General features: G+C 37.5%; 1 protein-coding gene across 1 annotated transcript; it reads right to left on the minus strand.

The window, feature by feature from the left end:
* Nucleotides 1-6,699: 6,699 nt before the first annotated feature.
* On the minus strand, nt 6,700-8,379 carry LOC143387797 (lysine-specific demethylase 4D-like). Its single transcript, XM_076841962.2, has one exon. The coding sequence runs from the start codon at nt 8,377-8,379 to the stop codon at nt 6,700-6,702; it is 1,680 nt and encodes a 559-aa protein (XP_076698077.2).
* Between the last annotated feature and the right edge of the window lie 15,179 nt (nt 8,380-23,558).

The raw sequence follows: 23,558 nt of genomic DNA on the forward strand, positions 1-23,558 counted from the left end.
CATTGCTTGCTTATTGGTGTATATTTAAAATGAGACGAGACCAAGAGTTGATTTTTTTCAAATGCCTGTCAACAATGATAAAAATGATCACATACTTCTTACTCTTGGATCCACTTATAGGATTCTTACATTTAATTTATTTATAGTATACCAGATTGAAGCCAGGGCTTCATGCATGCTAGGCAAGCACCCTACCATTGAGCTACATGCCCAGTCTTAAATTTTCTTATTCAAACTGTTAAAAGAAGCAACCCTCATGCTAATGAAATTTTTATTTAATTGAGCAATTAAAAACAAAACAAAGCAAAAAAGAGGGCTTGGGACATAACTCAGTGGTAGAGTACTTGCCTAGCATGTGTGATGCCCTGGCTTCTATCACCAGTACCACAAAACAATGAAATAAAAATTAAACCGAAAATGATTCACAAATCTCACAGGCCTCAGAAATAAAACAAGTTTAGAGAACTTCAATCAACAATGTGATATGACAGCATTTACAAAAAAATAAAAGTGAGGTATAGAGACAAATTAATTGGTTACTGATGCAGTCAGACTGGGCAAAATAACCAGGAGGTGGCAAGCAACTTGAAGGTTGAAGTGGGAACTGCCTTATTGCAGAGAAGCTCAGTGGAAACTGAGCGGGCACTCAAGGTAGCGAGAGTGGCTTTATTGTGAGACAGCAGAGGTATATATACCTAACTGATTACACACAGCTTGATTCAATTAGCATCATCCAGATACAGCAATCAACCAATAAGGAATCTCCACCATCTTAATGGCTCGGTGGCATTGGCTCAGTTGGCTCACAAACCACTCCTCTTGGCAAACTGCCAGGCGCCATCTTAATTTGGTTGTGGTCCTCAACAGGTTACTGCTTAACTGGTTAACTATTTGTAGAGCCTCCTACAATTAGCTACTGTTCAGCTACTGTGATGTAACTCCACATTAGTTTGGTCTGTTGGGCCTAGTGTGAATCCCAGTCCATACCAACAGTCTACAAGTTTTATCTAACAGAACTATTATTGCCTTCAGGCAATGATCCCCATTAGTCATTATATAATTATTCTTTTAATGTGGTTAATATCTCTTAACTAATATTTAACTTGATATTTTTGCATCAATCTTCATAAATAATTTTCTCATTAAGCAAGATTGTCATGATTTTCTTACCAATATTGTGCTCACTTTATAACTTGGAGTTTCTTCTTTTTAAATGCCCAAATTGATTTGTAAATGAGGTGTCACATAATTACTCTATAATATTATTTGGTTTGGGGAATTTTTAAATAGTAGATCTTTTGACATCTTTCTGTATTTCTTTCACTCTATCTCTTTTTTTTTCTTTAAATGGGGGAAATGTCACTTTATTTCCAAGGCTATCCTTGAACTCACATTCATGTGCTTTCTACTTCCTGCCTCAGCCTCCTGCATTGCTGGGCTTAACAGGCATGAGCTACCACACCTGACTTTTGTATATTTCTTTTTCTTTTTTTTTTTTCTACCAGAGATTTAACCTATGGCCACTTAATCAGGGTCTCACTAAATTACTCAGGGCTTTGCTAATTTGTTGAGCCTGGGTATGAATTTGCAATCCTGCCTCTACAGGGATTATAGTCTGGGATTATAGGCATGCACCAGCTTTTCTATATTTCTGACATAGAAATTTATGGTTTAGATTTTCTAATTAAATTAGTTTTAGTACATTAATTTTCTAGAAAAGTGTACATTATTCAAGCTTTCTGTTGATTCATTGTGATTTTAAATATTATTTTTTTAAATTTTATTTTCTGAAGGTCCGTGGTGATTGAATGCAGGGCCTTGTGCGTGCAAGGCAAGCACCCTACCAACTGAGCTATATCCCAACCCCGATTTTAGTTATTCTTTATCATTAATTCGTGTGTGTTTCCTCTATCAATTCCTTCCTGCTGCTGGTTATTTTTTCTTAACTTTATGAATCAGAATATTGATCCATTTAATTTCATTCTATCAATTTGACTGAAAAAGAAATCCAACACTGCAAATCCTCATCAATGCTGTCTTCACTGAATTTCATATATTTCTGCACATATGTGTACTAATTTTGAAATCTGGAAACTCTCCAGTAATACATGTTGTGTCCTAGGCATTGATCTTAACACTTTAGGGTATTACCTCATAGAACTATTGGACCAGGCACATGAGGTAGATGTCATCTCTTTTTTAAATTGAGGAATCTGTCATCAACAAGTAATTTTCAAGGCCACACATGCTGGTAAGAGATGGAACTAAGTTTCAAACTGAGGCTGTTTGACCCAGAATTCATACTGTTATTTATTCTGATTTCTGACAACTTGGCTTTTTCTGCATTTTGTTTCTCTCTAATTCAATAGAGAATTTTTAACTTTCCAGAAAAGGACTTCCAGATTCTCTGATTTTTAAATGTATTCCTAGTCTTATTGCACTGTATTTGAGAATGTTCACGTTTTTTTTTTACTTTGGTTTAAGAATGTATTTATGTTTTCTTTCCACCCTAATATATTGTCAAATTTGATCCTCTGGCACTTGAAAAAAATTATGTACACTTGCCGGGTACATAAATTCCACCTTATTGTTAATGTGAATTATTTATATCTTTATGTTAGTCCATTTGTTTTTTTGTCTTGGACTGAGATGAATTAGATTCTACTTTTAATGTTTGTTTTAACTTGAATTTTATCTAGTATAATTTATATTTATCCAAGCTGCATGGATGTTCATGATTTTTATTTACAATGTGAACATTAGCCTTTAGCATAATTAAAAGCCCTTGTAAGTATTTTTGGTCTCAATTACAGATTTTCTAATATTAATGTTTGTGGCTCTAGTTTTGTTTGCATTATCTTTGATAGCACCACCCATTCTTTTGTGTTCAGACTTTTTATTTTAGCTCTATCTCTTTACTCTAATTCTGAGTTCTAAAACACATTTTAAGAGCTGGGTGTGGTGGTAACCTTCTGTAACTCCAGCTACTGGGGAGGCTGAGGCAGGGAAATTGCAAGTTTGAGGTCAGCCTTAGCAACTTAGCAAGACCCAGTCTCAATAGAAAAAAGAAAAGGGGTGGGAATGTGGTTCAGTGCTTCCCTATAATATGTGAGGCCCTGAGATTGAAACAGAGTACAAAAAAAAAAAAAAAAATCAAACACAACACACAGGTGTGTATAGAGATTTGTATTACATATACACATTTATATTTTTTAATTCACATATCTTTGCAGGTACAAGAAGAAATACCAAATTTATTTACTAAACAAATAAGAAATAACAAATTAATTTGTTAAATATCACAAAAATACAAAACACGTAGTGTCAGTACACTCAGGCCTACTCCAAAAGGTCAGAAGTTCTAGTTTCTGCATGAACAATGATTGCTGGTGGCCTGGGAGGTAAAGCATGTCACAGTTTAAAGAACTTTTATAAGCCCTGGGCTTCATTGAGGCTGTAGCAATGTCCAGGGGAAGCTAAAGTCAGTGGCTTAGAGGCCCACATACAACTTGGGATGAAGTGAGGCTCAGTCATCCTATATTGGCAAAAATGATTGTGGGGGCCAGAGGGGAACACCACAGGGGAGATATCCTGAGGGTGACATAAGAAGCAAGAGGTGGTCATGATATCCAGGCCACGGTAGGGGCCAAAGGCACAGCCATGTTTAGGACTAGGCTAAGAGTCCTTGAGAAATACCACAACCTCCTGTGGCAGCTTATGGGGAGGGAAGGTCCACATCTGTGGCACAGTGGACCCTGGTTGTCATAGCAGGAGGAAGCACAAACATCTCACTGGTGTCCACTCTTGGGTCTCCACGGGTGAAAGATTCAGGCCTGAATTGTTGCTGATGAGGATATTCTGTGGTTCCAAGTGTTAGGAGTCAGAGGCACAGCATTTGGCAATATATTAAATAGCCATGGATTCAGAAGTTGAGAGCAACCATTAATAAAGTTATTTTAGGCCTCAAAAGTGCAGCACCATCTAGCTTCAGCTGGGAGGAATCCCACCCAGAGACATAAGGGATTTTGGCAACCTTAGTTGAGTCTGATACATGTTACAACGTGAATGCTCACATTATACTAAGTGAAACAAACCAGATACCAAACAACACATACTATATCATTCCACTTGTTGTAGGTGCCATAAGAGTCAAATTAATACTGAAATGAAGGAGAATAATGGATTCTGGCAGCTGGAGCACAGTGTAATATGAAGTACTGCCTAATGGGTAGAGTACCACTTTGTGGTGAGGAAAGGCTCTGCAGATGGTTGGTGGTTGTGATGGTTGTATAATTAGAATGTCTTTTATAGTCACTAAAATTATTAATAAAATAAATCATATATTACATATACTTAACCGCAACAAAAATATTTGAAATTTAATGAAAGACAATGTTGCATGGACGTTTATAACTGCTTTACTTTCATTGAAAAGTGTGTTTAAAAGAGTTCTTTGTATTATGAAGAAACTTCTAGACTGTGGACATGATCAAAGCATGATATATTCATGTCGGGAGAGATCACAGTAAAACTCATTAATTTGCACAATTCATATATGTTAATAATTACAATTCGTTTTTTTTTAAGTGCCCTTTTTCTAGGCCAGGTCTGTAACCCAATGCTAAAATGCTTGCCTCGCATGTGTGAGGCACTGGGTTCCATCCTCAGCACCACATAAAACTAAATAAAGGTATTTTGTGTCCATCTACAACTAGAAAAAAAGTACACACACACACACACACACACACACACACCCTTCCTCTATATAGCTTTGGTCTCATTTTGTTAGTCTGATACTAAGATCCATGACTCCAGTGAGGTTTCTTTGTTTGCATTTTCCTTGGTACAGTTTTGGCATTATATTTTTTTTCTTATCTACTTGAAACACTGTTTAGATATATCTCTTTCATACGATTTTGATATGAAGAATATATTTTAAGGGTTCCTCCTCTTTGTTTTGAGGGTATACATTATAAATAACAAATTTATTAAACAATAATGTTACAAAATCTGCCTGGAGTAGAACTATCAGACTCAATTGGTCAAAAGGTTTAGTTTCTTCAGGAGCAGTGGTTGGTGGTAGCCTGGGAAGAGGAGCATGCATGTTACATTTGTCGGGCTGTGAAGTGCTACTGGGCCTCACTTTGGCAGTGGCAAGGTCCAGGGGAAGTCTGATTAAGGACAGACACCCTGATGGAATTTGAGGATAAAGAAAAGAAGCTCACTCAGATTCTCTGCATCATCCAATGTTGACCCATGATTGTGGGGGCTAGAAGAATATATCATAGAGGAGGAAATAGGCATGGCATCTAGACCATGGTAGGGGCCACAGGCACAGCCATGTTCAGGAGTGGTCTGAGAGTCTCTGAGAGATGCTACAGCTTCCTGTGGCATCTTATAGGGTGGGGAGATCCACTTCCTAGGTCACAGTGAGCCCTAGTTGTTATACGGGGAGAAAGCATCAGGCATCCTCAGAAATGTCAATTCTTGAAAGTAACAGGGAACAGGTACTAGAGACAGGCCCATGCCAGAATTGCTGTATGGCTGAGAACTTCAATGATTCCTTCCAAGTTTCCTGAGTGGATTTGCCCGCACTTCATTGCTATAATGACTATCCGAGGCAGACTACTTGGCAAACATACGAATTTATTTTGACTCATGATTTTGGAGAATGAAAGTCCAAACAGGATGATGCAGTCACCTGTAAGGGTGTCTACTGGCTGCATCATATGGTAGGGAGAACGTGTACATATCTCTGTGTATATATGGTCTCTTTCCCTCTCCTTATAATATCACTAGGATTCTATCATGACAGCTGAACCCTAAGGACCTTATCTAAACTAATCACATTTTAAAGGTCCCAACCTTAAACACTATACACAGATTAACTCTCCATTCTCGTAAAACCATTATAAGACTCATTGTTTTAATCAAGTTTCATCACTGTGAACAAAAGACCCAGCAAGAGCAACTTAGGAAACATTTATTTGGCTCAGGGTTTCATAGGTTCTGTGGTTGGTCAGCTCCACAGCTATGGGCCTCAGTGAGGCAGAACATTGCAGTGGAAGAGTGTGGCAGAGAAAAGCAGCTCAGAACAAGGTAACCAGGAAGCAGAGAGAGAAAAATCAATACTCATCAAAAGCAAAATATAAACCCCCAAGGCCCCCAGTGATCTACTTTTCTGTAGCCACACCTTATGAGCCCAGTTTTGACCCAGTTAATCTGTATCACTAGATTAATTCAATGATTAGGCCATACCTATTGTGATCTAATCATTTCTCTTATGGAAATTATTGCATGTTTAACACTTGTTTATCCTAGATAAACAATAACACTCATACAGGAATAATTCTTCTGAATGAGTTCAGGGGGACAATTTATATTTAAACCAAAACACGAGGACTAGGGGTCTAAGACACAGTCACATTTACAATATACTCAGTAGCCAAGATTAAGAGCATCCATTGGTGGCCAAGGCTTCTCCAAAGTCAAAGGATCAAATCCCTCTAGTGGCAAGAAGAATATGGAGACCTCCACTGGATCCAGAATCTTAGAGGAATAAGAGTGGTCCAAGCCTACAACCTCAGCAGGTGTCATGCAGTCCCCAGTAGCATCATTGGCAACTCTTAAAGATGGAATGAAATCAGGAGGAGTCAGTGGGACAATTTCAGGGAGATTCAGCGTGATGTTATCCAGAGACTACAAGCATGGGCCAGGGTGCATTGGTTCGTCAGGATCCAGTGGGGGACCCAAGGGTTGAAGATCAGGGGCACAGCGACATCCTGAGGCCTTGGCAGGAAAATAGGGCCCAGCTCTCACAGATACAGAATCGTTCATCAAAGCTCTATCCTCAGGCAAGGGCTGATGCTCAGAACCTGAAGCTGTGTTCCCTGTAGCCACCATTAGGAGTCCTTTGGTCTGTGTCAAGACAGTAGGCTCAGGAGCCTCCAATTCCCAAGAACAAAGATGATTAACAGTTTTGGTTCGCCCTCGGATCCTTCCAGACTTTGGGAAGCAGCCCTTAACTGTAGCCCTGGGCTGCATATAACTATTGGGGGATGACATGCTACAGGACGCAGGACATATTGGGGTGCAGCCACGGCTCCCACAGCCTGTGGCTACAGGACATTTGAGGCATCTTTTTCCCTGGCCTCGGTGGTGTCTCAGGCTAGGGGTCAGTCTCCCAGGAACCTGTTTCTGTTTTGCTGATGCGGTGGTTTTGGTGTGGTCCAGAGCTGCTGGGTCTTGCCAGACTGGGAACTGTCTCAGGCTGGGGGAAGCTTTCCTACGTGAAAGGACATCCCTCCAGGTGGTCATCGCCTGTCTACCAGGCGCTGTAGGCTCAGTGTGGTCTACTACCGCCCTGTCTTGCCCGCATTTCCACAGCTCATAGCGCTCAGGTTGCAGGATGCGCACAAAAGGGTCCATGGAGAAGCTGACCCTGGCCTCCCCACAGCTGCACTGAGACGCCACTTTGCCATAATCAATCCACCGCGGAGTGGCGAAATTGATGGCCTCCGCACAGTTGAAGCCATGGTTGAAGCCAGCGTGGTAGCCATAGGGAAATGTCACCATGAACTCACCAGCCTCCTGAGTCACGCGGTTGAAGGGAATGCCATTCTCATGGAGGACTGTGGGCGAGATGAGGGCCACCTTGTGCCTCAGGAAGGCCTCACAGCCCTGGGAACTGCCCGGGAAAAGCTCCCTGGCCAGGCGCTCCAGGCGCTGCCCGTGTTCAGGGGGCACTGCGTACCACGTTTTGGGCTCCCCAAAGTGCAAGTAGTTGATGCTGTAAAGGTCCATGTCCTCCGTGTGCCACGCAAAAGTGGTCTTCCACATGCCAAAGTACAGGTAGGGCGTGTTGACACCCTCAATGACAACTCCACATTCCTGCTCCAACAGGTCCAGAATGGTTCCCAGGTGTCCCAGGTTCCACTCTTTAGTGTTCTCATCAAATAAGGAGCCACTGATGTCAGCACCATAAATTGGTGAGTCATAGAGGCGGCTCTTCCAGTACTTTCTCTCCAGATCTTCAAAATTCAGGTGAAGGGGAGTTCTATACTTTTCGCTTTCTGCCAGGAGGTGATACTCTCCCACCGTCATGGCTTTCTTCTTTTTGTGGTATTGAGTGAACATACCTGCTTTCCCAGAGACCACCTGCTGCAGGGGAGTGGCTATTAAGATGTCACTGACATCATCATAGGACTGCCTGGCTCTCCATTCCTTTGGTGGAATTACCTTGGCCAGGCCAGCTCTGTGTGCCCCTTGGGATTCCATGTAGGCAATATAATTGTTGAAATCTGAGAATTCTTCCATGGTTGGGTGGAATGTCAGAATGGTGGAACTTCTTGTCTGGGTACCAGAGTGAGCAGACTTCATGGTGCAATATTTTCGGCAACAAATTCTAAAACCTTAGATGTATTATAGATTCCTGAGAATGTTTGGGAATTATTTCTTCTTCTTGTCTTCTTCCTCCTTATTTTCTGTCCTTCCTTCTTTACTCCCTCCTTCCTTTCTTCTTTTAAGTATGTTTGTTTACCTATGAGGCAGTAACCCAGTCTTGAGCCTCCAATTCAATGATATATCTTTTCCAGCTTTGCTGGTTCACCAAACGTACTCTATTCTGATCAGCGGGTATTTTACTCAAATAAAATATAGTATTTTCCAGCGGAGTAGGTACCACAATGCAAGAACTGGCTCAGCCTACAGCTCAGCGAGTTTCCCTTTGTTGGGTCTGTAAGGAATGATAATTATCAAATTATACTTATATTGTGAGCAGGTACAAATATGTAACAAATGCAACCATTATAGCAGAGCATTGTGGCCCACTCCTGTAATCCCAGCAACTTGGGAGGCTGAGTAGAAGGATCACAATTTCGAGGCCCACCTCAGCAACTTAGGAAGATGCCTGAAGAACTTCGAGAGACCAGTCTCAAAATAAAAAATGAAAAGAGCTTGGAAATGTAGCTCAGTGATAACGCACCCCTGGGTTCAATTTCTAGCACCCCCTCAAAATTAAATCCAACAATCATGTGGAATTATAATGTACCTATAAAAATATTGGGGGGAAAAGCTAATCCCCAAACACTACACTCATATCATTTTGTAAGCAGATTCTCTTACTTTCTTTTCTATAATCTTTTTTAGAATGATTTGGGTTTATGAGGCCATTAGCATAACCTTGATGCCAAAACAAGAACAAGCCCCACTGGAAATCCCATAGGTCAACTTTATCTAATAGCAAACTTACGAAAATATTAAAAAAGAAATAAATGAAATCTTTAATGTAGCTGGGTATTAAAAGAATAATACACCACAAAGGTTTTGTTGTTTTATTTGTTTGGATATTTTAATTCACCTTTTAAACTTTGGATACTTAAGGCTTTAGAGGGAAACCCCAATTTTTCACTATATAGCTTTGTACAAAACTTGAGTTATGTAAGATTTAAATGAAAATATACTATCAAGAAAAAATAAATAAATAGAAGATTAAAAATACTTCATGGTTTTCAGGATGATTTAAAAATACAGCAGTGTAATGGAAAGCAGTATGGAGATTCCTCAGAAAACATGGAATGGAACCACCATTTGACCCAGCTATCCCATTCCTTGGTCTATACCCAGAGGATTTAAAATCAGCATACTATAGTGATGCAGGCACATCAATGTTTATAGCAGCTCAATTCACAATAGCTAAGCTGTGGAAGCAACCTAGATGACCTTCAATAGATGAATGGATAAAGAAATTTGGTATATATACACACACTACAATATTACTCAGCATTAAGAGGATAAATTATGGCATTTGCAGGTACATGGATGGAGCTGGAGAGTATCATGCTAAGTGAAATAAGCCAAACCAACAATACAAAGGCCAAATGTTCTCTGTGATAAGCAGATGCTGATCCATAATTAGGAGTGGGGGTAGGGAAGAATGAAGGAAGTTTAAATTGGGCAGAGTGGAGTGCAGAGAGAGGAGGGGGTGTGGGGTGGGAAAAGTGGTAGAATGGACATTATTATTCTATAAACATGTATGATTACACTACCCACGTGACTCTACATCATGTTCAGCCAGAGGAAGAAATTGTGCTCCATTTGTATACAATATGTCAAAATGCATACTACTGTCATGTATAACTAATTAGAACAAATTTAAAAGTAAAAAATAAAAAGAAATAGTACATATTAAGAAAAAAATCCAGTAGTGTAACTGTTTACACAAATAGTTGAAAAAAGGATATTATTTCATGAGAAATATAATTAAAATAACTTAATCTCTAATAATTATTTGAATATACATTATGTATGTTTTAACTCTTAATTTTTAAAAAGAGGTAGAAATTCCCTTCATGAAGAATACTTTGTAGCCAATTTCAAACAGAAAGTAATCAGAAGAGCCAAAGAAGGTCACTATATCTTAGACAAGGGAACAACCCAATAAAAATATAAAACAATAGTAAATATTCATGTCCCAGATGTCAACCCACCCAATTACATGGAAAAAAGATCCCCATGATATTAAGTCCCACATAGACCCCAACATCATAATAGTGAGTGCTTTCAGTATACCTTTATCACCAATAAACAGGGCATCAAAAACCTAAAATCAATTAAGATATCTCCAACCTAATTAACATTATAAATCTAATGAAAATAATGGACATCTATAGAATATTCCACCACAAAACAGCTAAATTTACCTTCTTCTCAGCTGTACATAGCACTTTTTCCAAAATAGTTCATATTCTAGGCAACAAAGTAAACTTTAACAAATACAAAAAAATCAATATAACCCCACGTATCCTATTAGATCATGATGGAATGAAGCTAGATATCAAGAGCAAGAAAAATAATAAAAACTGCATAATCACATGGATAAGACTCAAAACTCTTTTAAATGAAGAAGGGATAGAATTAAAAATGAGGATAGAAATCAAGAAATTCTCAGCAACACATGAAAATAAATAAATAAAATAAAAGTCCATCTACAACAAAAAAATTTTTTAAAAAATGCACGAGAACAGACATATAAAATAGCAAAATCTCTAAGACAGTATGAAAGCAGTTCTAAGAGGAAAATTTGTAGCATTGAGTGCCTACATTAAAAAATTAGAGGGCTAGGGATATAGCTCATTGGTAGAGTGCCTGCCTGGCATGCATGAGGCCCTGGGTTTGATCCCTAGTACCACAAAAAGAAAAAAAAAAATAAGAGATCTTCCAAATAAATAACCTTATATTCCAGCTCAAGGTCTTAGAAAAAGAAGAACAAACTAACCTCAAACCAGGAGACAGGATAACTAAGATCAGAATCAAAATCAATTAAATTGAGTATAAGAAAATTGCAGAGGATCAACACAACAAAGAGTTGGTTTTGTGAAAAGATGAGTAAGATGAAAAAAAAAACATAGCCAAATTAAGCAAAAGAAAGGATGAGAAGGTGCAAATCAACAAGATCAGAGATGGAAAAGGAGATATTACCACAAACTCTTCTGAAATCCATGTTCTGATTATCAGAACCTATTTTGAAAATTTTTACTCCAAGGAACTGGGAAATCTGGAACACATTGACAAATTCCATATGCTGCCCAAATTGAATCAGGAAAATGAAGAAAACCAAAACACACCAATATTAAGTAATAAAATTAAAGCAGCACATAAAAGACTTAAAAAAGAAAAGAAAAAAGAAAGAAAAGGGGCTAGGGTTGTGGCTCAGTGGTAGAGTACTTGCCTAGCATGTGTGAGGCACTGAGTTTGATTCTCAGTACTGCATATAAATAACTGAATAAAATGAAGTTTCATCAATTTTTTTAATTAAAAAAGAAAGAAAGAAAAGCCTAGGATATGATATCTTCTCATCTGAGTCCTAGCAGACACTTTATCAGGCTTTCTCAAATTATTACATGAATATGAAAGGGAGAGAACACTCAAAAATACGTTTTATGAAGCCAGTATAACCTTGATACCAAAACCAGAGAAATATGCATCAAGGAAAGAAAACTACAGACCAATATCCTTGATGTACATAGAGACAAAAATCCTTACTAAAATATTAGAAAGGTGCATTCAAAAACACATCAAAAATAATACTCCACGATCAAGTGGGTTTCTTCCCAAGGATGCAAGTTTGGTTCAACATATGCAAATCAATAAATGTAATTCACCTCTTAAACATAATTCAGGACAAAAATCACATGATCATCTCAATAGACCCAGAAAAGGCCTTTGATGAAATTCAACACCCATCCATGTTAAAAACATTGGAGAAGCTTGGGATCGAAGGATCTTACACTCAACATCATAAGGGCCATTTTAAAAAATATGTTTTAGTTAAAAATGGACCTTTATTTATTTTTTATTTAATTATTCTCAGTGCTGAGAATCAAATCCAGTGTGTCATACATGCTAGGCAGGCGCTCTACTACTGCCACAACCCCAGCCCAAAGACCATTTATGACAAACCCAAAGCCAACATCATACTAAATGGAAGAAAAACTGAAAGAATTCCCTCTAAAATCAGGAAAGATACAAGGCTGTCCACTCTCACCACTCTTACTCAATACAGCCCTTGAAACATTAATCAGAGCAATCAGGCAAAAAAAGGAAATCAAAGGGAGACAAACAGGAAAAGAAGAAATCAAACAATCTCTGTTTGCTGACCACATGATCTTATATCTACAAGACCCAAAATAACTCAACTAGAAGACTCCTATAGCTTATAAATAAATTTAGCAAAGTAGCAGGATACAAACTCAACACCCACAAATCAATAGCTTTCCTATACTACAACAGTAATTCATCTGAGGAAGAAATCAAGAAAACCATTTCATTCGCAATAGCCTCCCTCACCCCCCAAAAAAGAAAACTTAAGGACATAAAAGAGCACTTCAATGAAAATCATAGAACACTGAAGAAAGGAACTAAAGAAGACCTTAGAAGATAGAAAGACATCCCATGGATAGGGAGAATCAAAATTGTCCAAATGTCCATACTACCAAAAGCAATATACATATTCAGTGCAATCCCCATCAAAATACTAATGACATTCTTCACAGAATTAGAAAACAACAATTCTTAAATTCATTTGGAAGAATAAGAGACCCAGAACAGCCAAAGCAATAATAAGTAAGAAAAGTAAAGAAAGAGGCACCACAATGCCTGATTTGGAATTTTACGACAGAGATGTAATGATAAAAACAGCATGGAATTGGTGTGAAAATAGACAGGAAGACCAACGACACAGAATAAAAGACACAGAGACAAATCCATACACTTCTAGCTGTCTGATATTTGACAAAGGTGCTAAAAATGTATTTTGAAAGACGGCCTTTTTAACAAATGGTGCTGGGAAAACTAGAAATGTAGAAAAATTAAACTAGAACCCTCTCTTTCATCCTGTACAAAACTCAAATCAAAATGGATCAGACTTAGGAATTAGTCAAGAACCTTTACAAGAAGAAAACATAGGGTCAACACTTCATTTTGTATTTGCTGGCACTGACTTCCTTAACAAGATTCCAAAGCACAAGAAATAAAACCAAGAATCTAAGAGGGATGCCATCACACTAAAAGTTTTCTGCATAACAAAGGAAATGATGAAGAGCATGAAGAGAGAACCTGCAGAATGGGAGAAAATCTTGGCTATCTATTCCTTTGCTGGGGTATTAATATGCAGAATGTACAAAGAACTGAAAAAACTTAACACCAAAAAATAATTCAATCGATAAATGGGAAAAAAAAACTAAACAGAAACTTCTCAAAAGAAGAAACACAATGACCAACAAATGTATGGGGGAAAAAATGTTCAACATCTCTAGCACTTAGGGAAATGCAGATCAAACCTACACTAAGATTTCATCTCACTCCAGGCAAAATGACAATGACCAAGAATGTGAACAATAATAAATGCTGGCAAGGTTGTGGGAGGAAAGGAACACTTATACATGGTTGGTAGGACTGCATACTAGGACAACCATTTTGTAAATCAGAAAGGAGATTCATCAAATAATTAGGGATGAACCACCATATGACTCCCACTCCTTTGTGTTTTCCCAAAAGATCTAAAATCAGCATAATATAGTGACATAGCCACATCAATGTCAGTAGCAGTACAATTCACAATAGCTAAAAATGAAATCAACCAAAATGACTGTCAATAGATTAATGAATTAAGAAATTGTGGTGTATACATGCAAGGGAGTTCTACACAGCCATGAAAAAAGAATGGAATTATGGCATTTCCAGCAAATGAATGGAAATGTAGAATATCATGCTAAGTGAAATAGGCCAGACTCAGAAACTTCAAGGTTAAATGTTTTCTCTCATTTGTGAAGGCTAGAGTAAAATAAAAGAAATGGGGGATGGAAGGATAACATAAAGAACCAATCAAATAGAAATTAATAGAGGAGCAAAAGGAAGTCTAGCAGATTAGAAGAAGAATGGGAGAGGGGAGGGGGATGGGAGGGCAAAGTCGGGGAGAAAGGGGAGGTCATGTACTGACATAGATTTCCATGCATCTTGGAGATTGTCTGGATGAACCCAATAACTATGTATAAATATAAAGCTCTATTTTTTTAAAAAAAAAAGAGTATTTTTTTTTGTAAAGCAGTAAGCATGTAAACAGTCACAAAACATGTACTTACTTATACAGGCCCAATAATCATTATTTTTAGGAGCATTCTAATTAAAATTCAATCACTGGTTAGGATTAAGGAAAAAAGTTATTAGAAACACTGGGCTCAGCAAAGTTTCTAGATTCAAGGTCAGCATATAGAAATCTACAGCATTCTGTACACCAGTTAATAATCAATTACAAAATGGAATAACAAAAACTCTTCACTTCTCTCTTTTTTTTTTTTATTTGATGCTGGATAATTAAGCCAGGTACTTATATGTTCCAAACACATGCTCTACCACTGAACCTCACCCCTGTCCTGATTTCAAGTTATTTAACATGAGAAACTCAAGTTTCCAATGAAGAAATATAGACTGTAGGTTCATGCAATCCCAGATATTCCAAAGGCTGAGACAGGAGGATTGCAAGTTCAAACCCAGTTCAGCAACTTAGCAAGGCCCTAGCAACTTAGAGAGACCCTGTCTCAAAATAAAAATTTTAAAAGGACTGGGGATGTGTCTCAGAGGTTAAGTAACTCTGGGTTCAATCCCTGGTACCCAAAATAAAAAGAACAGAAATGACATGCACTTAATATTTTCTCACTGTATGAATAAAGAAGATGATTTTTTAAAACCAGGAAGTACTTTCTAAAGTAAAATTCATCATTTTAATATTTTATTACTTAAGGAAAAGTGAAACACAAGAGTGTTTACTTTCTGCTACTTCCAAATGATGGTATCTCTATCTCAGAAAGAAGAGAAATAAAGCAACTTACCTTCCACCAACAAAATCTGAATTTCCTACAGAAATACTCCAGGACCCAGAGGAAGGTTCCCTCTTTGTAGCTACACTGTAAACAAAACTCAAGTACCAAGGATCCTGGAGTCCCACCTGAGCAATGTTTTAATCTTATTAGCTCCCAACTAATATAATCACAGAGTTAGGCTCTGGTTTGACATCCCACTTAATATATACCCACCCCCTCTAAAAAATATCCTTAATCAATCTTAAAGCTACGAGGTTGAAACATCAGATGATGGAAAAATATAATTCAGACAAATATTAAGCAAAAGAAACCTGAGGTAGCAATATCAATATAAATGTATTTATAAGATCAAAGTAAGAGCCAGGTGAGGTGGCACACGCCTATAATCCTAGGGGCTGAGGGAAGGTTGAAAAAGGAGGATCTTGAGTTCAAAACCAGCCTCAGCAATAGTGAGGCACTAAGCAACTCAGTGAGACCTTGTATCGAAATAAAATACAAAAAAACTCTGGGGATGTAGCTCACTGGCTGAGTGCCCCTGGCCTCATTCTCTGGTATCCCCCACCAACCCCCCCCAAAAAAAAGAACCAAAGAAGAACTTTAAAAAATAAAAATAAAAAAGAACTAGGAATATATAGAGTAATGAAATTTATGCACCTAACACAGTGCTGAGGCACAGAAAACAGACTGAAAGTCATAAATTAAAGGAAAAAATCATCAGTGATGCTGGTAATTTTTTGTTTTGGTTGTGATTTTTTGTTTTTTTCTAACACATTCCTCTGAATCCTATACAGAGTGGACAATAAAATTAATTGTGCTATAAAAATGTTTAAACAACAAACCTAACAACTTCAAACATAGCCAACCACAAATACATGACAGTTGGAAAATCCTTTTCAATAAACATAAAACAATTATAAGTATATACCAATTACAGGCCTACAAAATAAATATCAATTAAAATTTCATGCAATCAATATATTAGGCATCCTCAAAAACAATGAAATAAAACTGAAATCAACAATAAAAGTAATGAACCCAACCATATTTATTTGAAAATTAGTATCTGTATTTTTAAATATTCACTCATCTTTATGTACACTCAATTAAACAAACCGAACAATATAAAATTACACAAAGGAAAATGAAAGTTAAAAATAATGATAGAATGATAAATAAGCAAAAGGGAAAACAAACTGATACAAAAGTTGAGATGGTTAATAAAATTGAAATCAGACACCTTTAAAGAAAATAAAAGAAGTATCTAGAACTGAGTAGAAAATATATCCAATGAAAGAGGAGGATCCTGTATTGCTAGAAAATAAGAAGCATTGAAGGGAGAATCCGAAGAGAAACGGAAGCCATTGGAAATGGCTCTCAGTGACCAGAGTTCAAATGAGTTGACCAATTTAAAACAATTTTTTTGGGGGGTAGTAATGGGAAAATTGAACCCGGAGGCACATAATCAATGAGCCACATCTGGAGCCCTTATTACTTTTTATTTTGAGACAGGGTCTCCCTAAGTTGCTTAGGGTTTTACTAAGTGGCCAATGCTGGCTTTGAACTCACTATCCTCCATCCCCAGCCCAAACTGAGGGAAATCTACTATATGAATGAACAAAGGTTTTTAATTATCAAGAACTCACCAATTTTGGTTCTTTAATTGTAACAAATGTCCCACACAAATGCAAGATGTTAATATTAAGGGGAGTTGCTGGGCATGGTGGCACACATCTATAATCCCATTGACTCTCTCAGCCTCCTGAGTTGCTGGGATTACCAGTGTGTATCACCACTTCAAGCTAAAATAATATGCTATTCCAGCCGAGGTACAAAATAAATATCTCTAACTTCATATAGATATACATAAATGATAGAATAACTTGAAAAAAAGGGAAAGAAGAGACAAATTTCTGCTGCAAAAGAATTCAAATAAATTCCACAGAAGCTCTGCCCTGAAGAAGAGAGCATTGTCCCTGTCCTTACTCTTGCCCTTGAACAGTGACTTCCTTCCAGAGCTGCATATGGCTAGCAGGGGAAGGGGTGGGGAGTGCATGATAGTAACTCCACAGTGGAGAAACCTGACAACCACTGTTTTGGCCAGGTCAATGTGGAGTCCTGAGTTATGTTGATAATGTGTACCCTGGAAATGATATGATGTGATAAAAAGGGCAGAAACACAGCTACCCCTTCGGATCATAGGAAAGACATCAGAGTTCAATCCAAGGGTATCCAAATCATTGGGTCTTATGATTTCTGATTTGAGTATCCCCTCCAAGAAGGAGTTTTTTTTAAAGACAGAGAGAGAGAGAGAGAGAGAGAGAGAGAGAGAGAGAATTTTTTAATATCTATTTTTTAATTTTCAGCGGACACAACATCTTTATTTGTATGTGGTGCTGAGGATAGAACCCAGCGCTGCGCACATGCCAGGCGAACGCGTTACCGCTTGAGCCACATCCCCAGCCCCTCAAAAAGGAGTTTTGACATTGTTGTATACTATTAATGATCGTCTGCCATGTCCTTCCCCAGTACCAATTTTATAAAAAACAAAATATCTTTAACAGCCAGGCATGATGGCACACGCCTATAATCCCAGCAGTTTAGGAAGATGAGGCAGGATGATTGCAACTTTAAAGCCAATCTTACCAATTTGGGTAGCCCTAAGCAACTTAGCAAGACCTGTCTCTTAATGAAAAAGGCGGGGGGGGGGGGGGGGGGTAAGGGGCGTAGGGGTGGTAGCTTAGAGGGTAAATGACACTGGATTCAATCCCCGGTACCAAAAAATATATATAAATATCTTTAATAAGAGTAGATACAGTTAAAAAGAAAATTCAAAGAATTCATATTTTAAAAAAAAATTTAAAAAATCAGGGCATAAAATGAACCATACACAACAAAAAACCGAACACCTAATATAGATGACAACAAAAAAGAAAAAAATGATTTCTTTGAAAAGACTACGAAATAAATCAGTGATAAAATAGGATACACTGCCATAAATTTATCAGAGGTTCTTGGTTTTAAAAGTATTGTTCAATCTTAGGAACAACATGGTGATAACATTTCCTCAAAAGTAAAATATCCAAGAAGGCCCACCAGAGAAACAGAGGGACCTACCTTCCCCAGCAAATTCTAGAGTTAGGTGGAGACACTCCAGCACACAGAGAAGGCTTCCTCTGCACACCTACTGTCCACAGGAAGCCCAGACCCTGAGGACCTGGTTTTATACCTGAGCTCAGCTTCAATCCAATCCACACCCACCTGATGTAATCACAGAGCTGGGTTCTAGGATCACCACCCCACCTAATCTAATCCCATCCACCCTCCTCCTTTCTTAATTCAATCAAATCCAATCCAATGAAGAGATTGAACATCAAGGATGGGAAAAGACAAACAGGCTAGAATTAAGCAAAGGAACCTGACATAGCAAACTGCAGTAGCACTTGCCTGTAGCCCAGCCCCTTAAGCGGGAAGCTGAAGCCAGATTGCAAGTTTGAGGCCAGCTTTGTCTATGTAGGAATAACCTCTCTCCAAATAAAAAAGAAAAAGCTTGGGAATAAAGCTCAGTGGTAAGACTTTCCTGGGTCAAATCACCAGTACAAAAAAAAAAAAAAAAAAAGAAAAGAAAAGAAAAGAAAGAAAGAAAGAAAGAAAACAGAAAGAAAGAAGAAAGGAAGAAAGAAAGGAGCAGAAACAAAACAAACCTGGCATAGCAATACTAATGTCAGATAGATCCGTGGGATCAAAGAGAGATTTTCATAGCTATTGGAAAGAAAAACTCCGAAGAAGCATACTGCAGTGGTGACCTTTGGCAGCTAACCAGCCAGCAGCCAAACCTAGAGAACCAAGTCTGAGAGCCACAAGGTAAAACTGACCAACCTTCTGCCAGGCTTGGAATAGTGCTTTATTTTGACGCCACTCCCTCAGAAGCTGACAGAGTAGAAAAGGAAAGAAACAATGTCATCAAGTATGAACAACTAAACAAGTTTCATCACATCACCTGCAACAAACACAAATCCAATGAATGAAAAATACTTTTTAATATACATAAAATGTTTGGGCCGGGGATGTGGCTCAAGCAGTAAGGTGCTTGCCTGGCATGCGCAGGGCGCTGGGTTCCATCCTCAGCACCACATAAAAATAAAGATGCTGTGTCCACCGAAAACTGAAAAATAAATATTAAAAAATCTTCTCTTCCCTTCTCTTCTCTTCTCTTCTCTTCTCTTCTCTCTCTCTCTCTTTAAAAAAATAAAAAATATACATAAAATGTTTGCAAAACTTAACCATGCAGAACTACAAAAAACATCTATAAAAATTTCAGAAAATATTGAGCAGTTGATCACAATTGAATAACATTGAAATTATAAAAGTGCATATTTACTTAAAATTTAATATCCACATTTCTTTAAAAAATCAATTCATCTTTCTTAAACTGAGTGAAAACAAATGAAAACGAAAATAAGCAAAAGTCAATAAAGTATAAAAATACTGATAAAATGATAAAGGGGAAAACATATATGAAATTGAGATGGTTAATAAAAATGCAATCTGATATTTTTTTTAATTTTTTTTTATTGTTGGTTGTTCAAACATTACATAGTTCTTGATATATCATATTTCACACTTTGATTCAAGTGGGATATGAACTCCCATTTTTACCCCGTATACAGATTGCAGAATCACATCAGTTACACATCCATTGATTTACATATTGCCATATGCAATCTGATATTTTTAAAGAAAAATAAAATGAAGAAGCAACAACACTGATGAACAAGAAGTTTTTAGGTCTGGGCAAGGAAATACATGAGACTGAAGCTTTTTGCATTGCCTGAAAATGAGAATGTGCCAAATACAAACATAAACATGGGCAGGAATATCAAAGGGAAGCATAAACCATTAATGAAAATGGCCCCAGTGATCACAGCTTGAATGACCCGGAGCAAAATGAAGACAGTGTACAATTATAATCCATGATACAAAATCAGTGTCTCTAAGATGATATAGATACACATAAATGATAGAATACATTGAAAAAAGGGGGAGAAGAGACAAATTTCTCCTGCAGAAGAATTCAAATAAATTCCACAGAGGCTCTGCCCTGAAGAGGGGAGCATTGTCCCTGTCCTTACTCTTGTCATTGAACAGTGACTTCCTTCCAGAGGTGCATATGGCTTTCAAGGGAGGGGGTGGGGAGTGCATGATAGAAACTCCACAGTGGAGAAACCTGAAAATGACTGTTCTGGTCAGGTCAACCTTGAGTCCTGAGTCATGTTGATAGGTTGTACCTTTGATGTGATGGGATGGGATGGGATGGGATGTGATGTGATGTGATGAACAGAGCAGAAACACAACTACCCCAGCTGATCATGGGAAAGACATCAGAGTCCAATTGAGGGACATCCTATAGTATGCCAGACCAGATTCCCTCAAAATCCTCAAGTTTCCTCAAGACCAGGCAGAGCCTGAGAAACTCAGAGCCCAAAGAGAACTAAGGAGAGGTGAAAACTAGATGTAATGTGGTGCTTTAGTCAGGATGCTGCAACAGAAAACAGACGCTAGGCTCAAGAATAGGGAAATATGTTAGGCAAGGACTCTTCATGATAACACAAGGGAAATCTGATATATGAATGAATAAAGGCTTTTAATTATCAAAAATTCATTGATTTTGGTTATTTATTCGCAACAAATGCAAGATGTTAATATTGAGGGGAGTTGCCAGGCAGGGTGGCAAACACCTTATAATCTCATGGATTCCAGAGGTTGACAGAAGCATTGCAAGTTCCAGGCCAGCCTCAGTAATTTAATGAGACCTTATCTCAAAAGAAAAGATAAAAGTGGGCTGGGATGTAGCTCAGTAATACAGCATCCCTGGGTTAGATCCCCAGTACCAATAAACAAACAAACAAATAAGGAAGCTGTAGGGATATGGAAGGGGTGTTGTATGGCAGTCTCTGTTCTATGCTTAAACTTTATGTAAATCTGAAACACTTAAAAATGCAATATTTTTCCAAAACAATATTAGGAAGGAAGTTTAGAAATACAATCAGGGTTTTTAAAAGTTTACAAAACAATAAAATGTAACATAAATCAAACGACTCTGTTAATGATTCTAAGCCTCTTACATGCTTTAGAACGGAAACAACTTGATATTTTTTTTTAATTGTGCAATGTAACATATTTACTGGCTATTTACAAAATACATATGAACCATTAACAAATAACACAGTGAACAAAATGAGACCACATTCGAGGTCAAGAGCAAAACTTGCCCTGCACCTGACTGTTCTCTTCTTCCACAGATCACAGCCCCGTCTCTCTCCTAGACTCACCCTGGTCTAACTTCAAGGGCTTAATTTTCCTTAGCAGTGCAAAATTAAAATTTTGACTATTTTATAGCATTGCATAGTTTTATATATAACATAATTATATATAGTAATGTATTGTATACATCTTGATATTGCTTTGTGTAGCTATACTTGTTTCTGCTTTCCTACCATAACATTCAGCAGACTAAGTATTTCTGCTCTTGATGGGCTTTTGAGTTGTTCCCACTTTTGACCCCTTCCGAACAACACTGCTCTGAACAATCTCAGACATGTTCAATATATAGACATTTCAGTCATAAGTCACCATATTGAGGATTTTTGCATAAGTGTTCATCAGGTATGTTGGTCTGAAATTTTCTTTCCTTGATGTGTCTTTGCCTGGTTTTGGTCTCAGGATGATACCAGCTTCATAGAATGAGTTTGAAAGGGTTCCTTCCTTTTCTAGTTCATACAATAATTTGAGGAGTATTGATATTAATTCTCTTCATAAATCTTGTAGAACTCAGCTGTGAATCCATTTGGTCCTGGGCTTTTCTTGGTTGGTAGGTTTTTGATGGCATCTTCTATTTCCTTGCTTGAAATTGATCTGTTTAAATTGTGTATGGCCTCTTGACTCAGTTTAGGTTGATCATATGCCTCTAAAAATTTGTCGTTGTCTTCGAGATTTTATATTTTACTGAAGTATAAATTTTCAAAATAGTTTCTACTTGTCTTCCACATTTCAATAATGTCTGTTGAGGTATTTCCTTTTTCCTCCTGAATTTTAGTAATTTGAGTTTTCTCTCTCCTTTTTGTTAGGGTGCCTAAGGGTTTATCAATTTTTTTTCAGTGAAAAGTTTTGTTTTGACAATTTTTTGAATTTTTTTTTGTTTCAAATTCATTGATTTCTGCCCTGATTTTAATTATTTCCTTTCTTCTACTACTTTTGGTGTTGGTTTGTCTTCTTTTTCTAGGGTTTTGGGATGTAATGATGGAGCCCTGGTCTGTTGAGATGGAGTTGAAAAATCCCTATCATCTACTGACCTCAGAGCCTTCCTAATATTATAAAGCAAGGAATTACTTGTGTGTTTATTTTGAAGCTGGTTGGAAACAAACCCATTGTGCTGCCAGTTGGTTAAAAATGTAGCATATACAATTACATACACTACATAATATTTGATAATAAAAATAAATGACTATGCTCAAGGATTATAATGTTTTCTATACTGTATTATTTATTGTTGCTTTAGAGTGTCCTATTCTACTTACAAAAAGTTACTGTGAAACACTGTGCTGGCTGAAGCCTTGTATCTCACATTTACCACATTTATTGATTGCAATATTTCTCTCATCTTTGACCTAATCTCATATGATTCTGACCATCATGAACCCTGAGCATACAAAATGTACTGCTAGCATTGCCAGGAAAAGGCCATATCAAGAGATGGACCTGGAAATGAAATTAGAAGTGATTGAGGACTACCAAGGAAGAAAATCCATGATGTTTTTTTCTGGCCATTCAGGCATGTCCAACTCCACTGTGGCTTTGAACTGAAACAGTAACAAAGTGAGAAAACCTGCTGAAGGATCTACTTCATCAAAGGCAAGGAGACTAATCAAAATTGGAGACAGGTCTGTCAGATATGCAGAAACTTCTAATGACTGGATTAAAGACCAGATAGCAGTGGGACCTTCTCAGCACCATGACAATCCCAGCCAAAGCAAAAAGTTTGTGATGACTAAAGAAAAAACTGAATCCGATTACAATGTTGAATTTACTGCTGGCTCTAAGTGGTTTAAACTATTCAAGAATTTTTATTAATTACATAATATGAATGGGAGTAGAGTTTCTGTGAATGCTGATATGAAGCAGATG

Source organism: Callospermophilus lateralis, chromosome 2, assembly GCF_048772815.1.
Source record: "Callospermophilus lateralis isolate mCalLat2 chromosome 2, mCalLat2.hap1, whole genome shotgun sequence".
Lineage (NCBI taxonomy): Eukaryota > Metazoa > Chordata > Mammalia > Rodentia > Sciuridae > Callospermophilus > Callospermophilus lateralis.

Coding starts and splice junctions, on each gene's coding strand:
- LOC143387797 (XM_076841962.2), bottom strand. CDS start 8,379: ATGAAGTCTGCTCACTCTGGTACCCAGACAAGAAGTTCCACCATTCTG.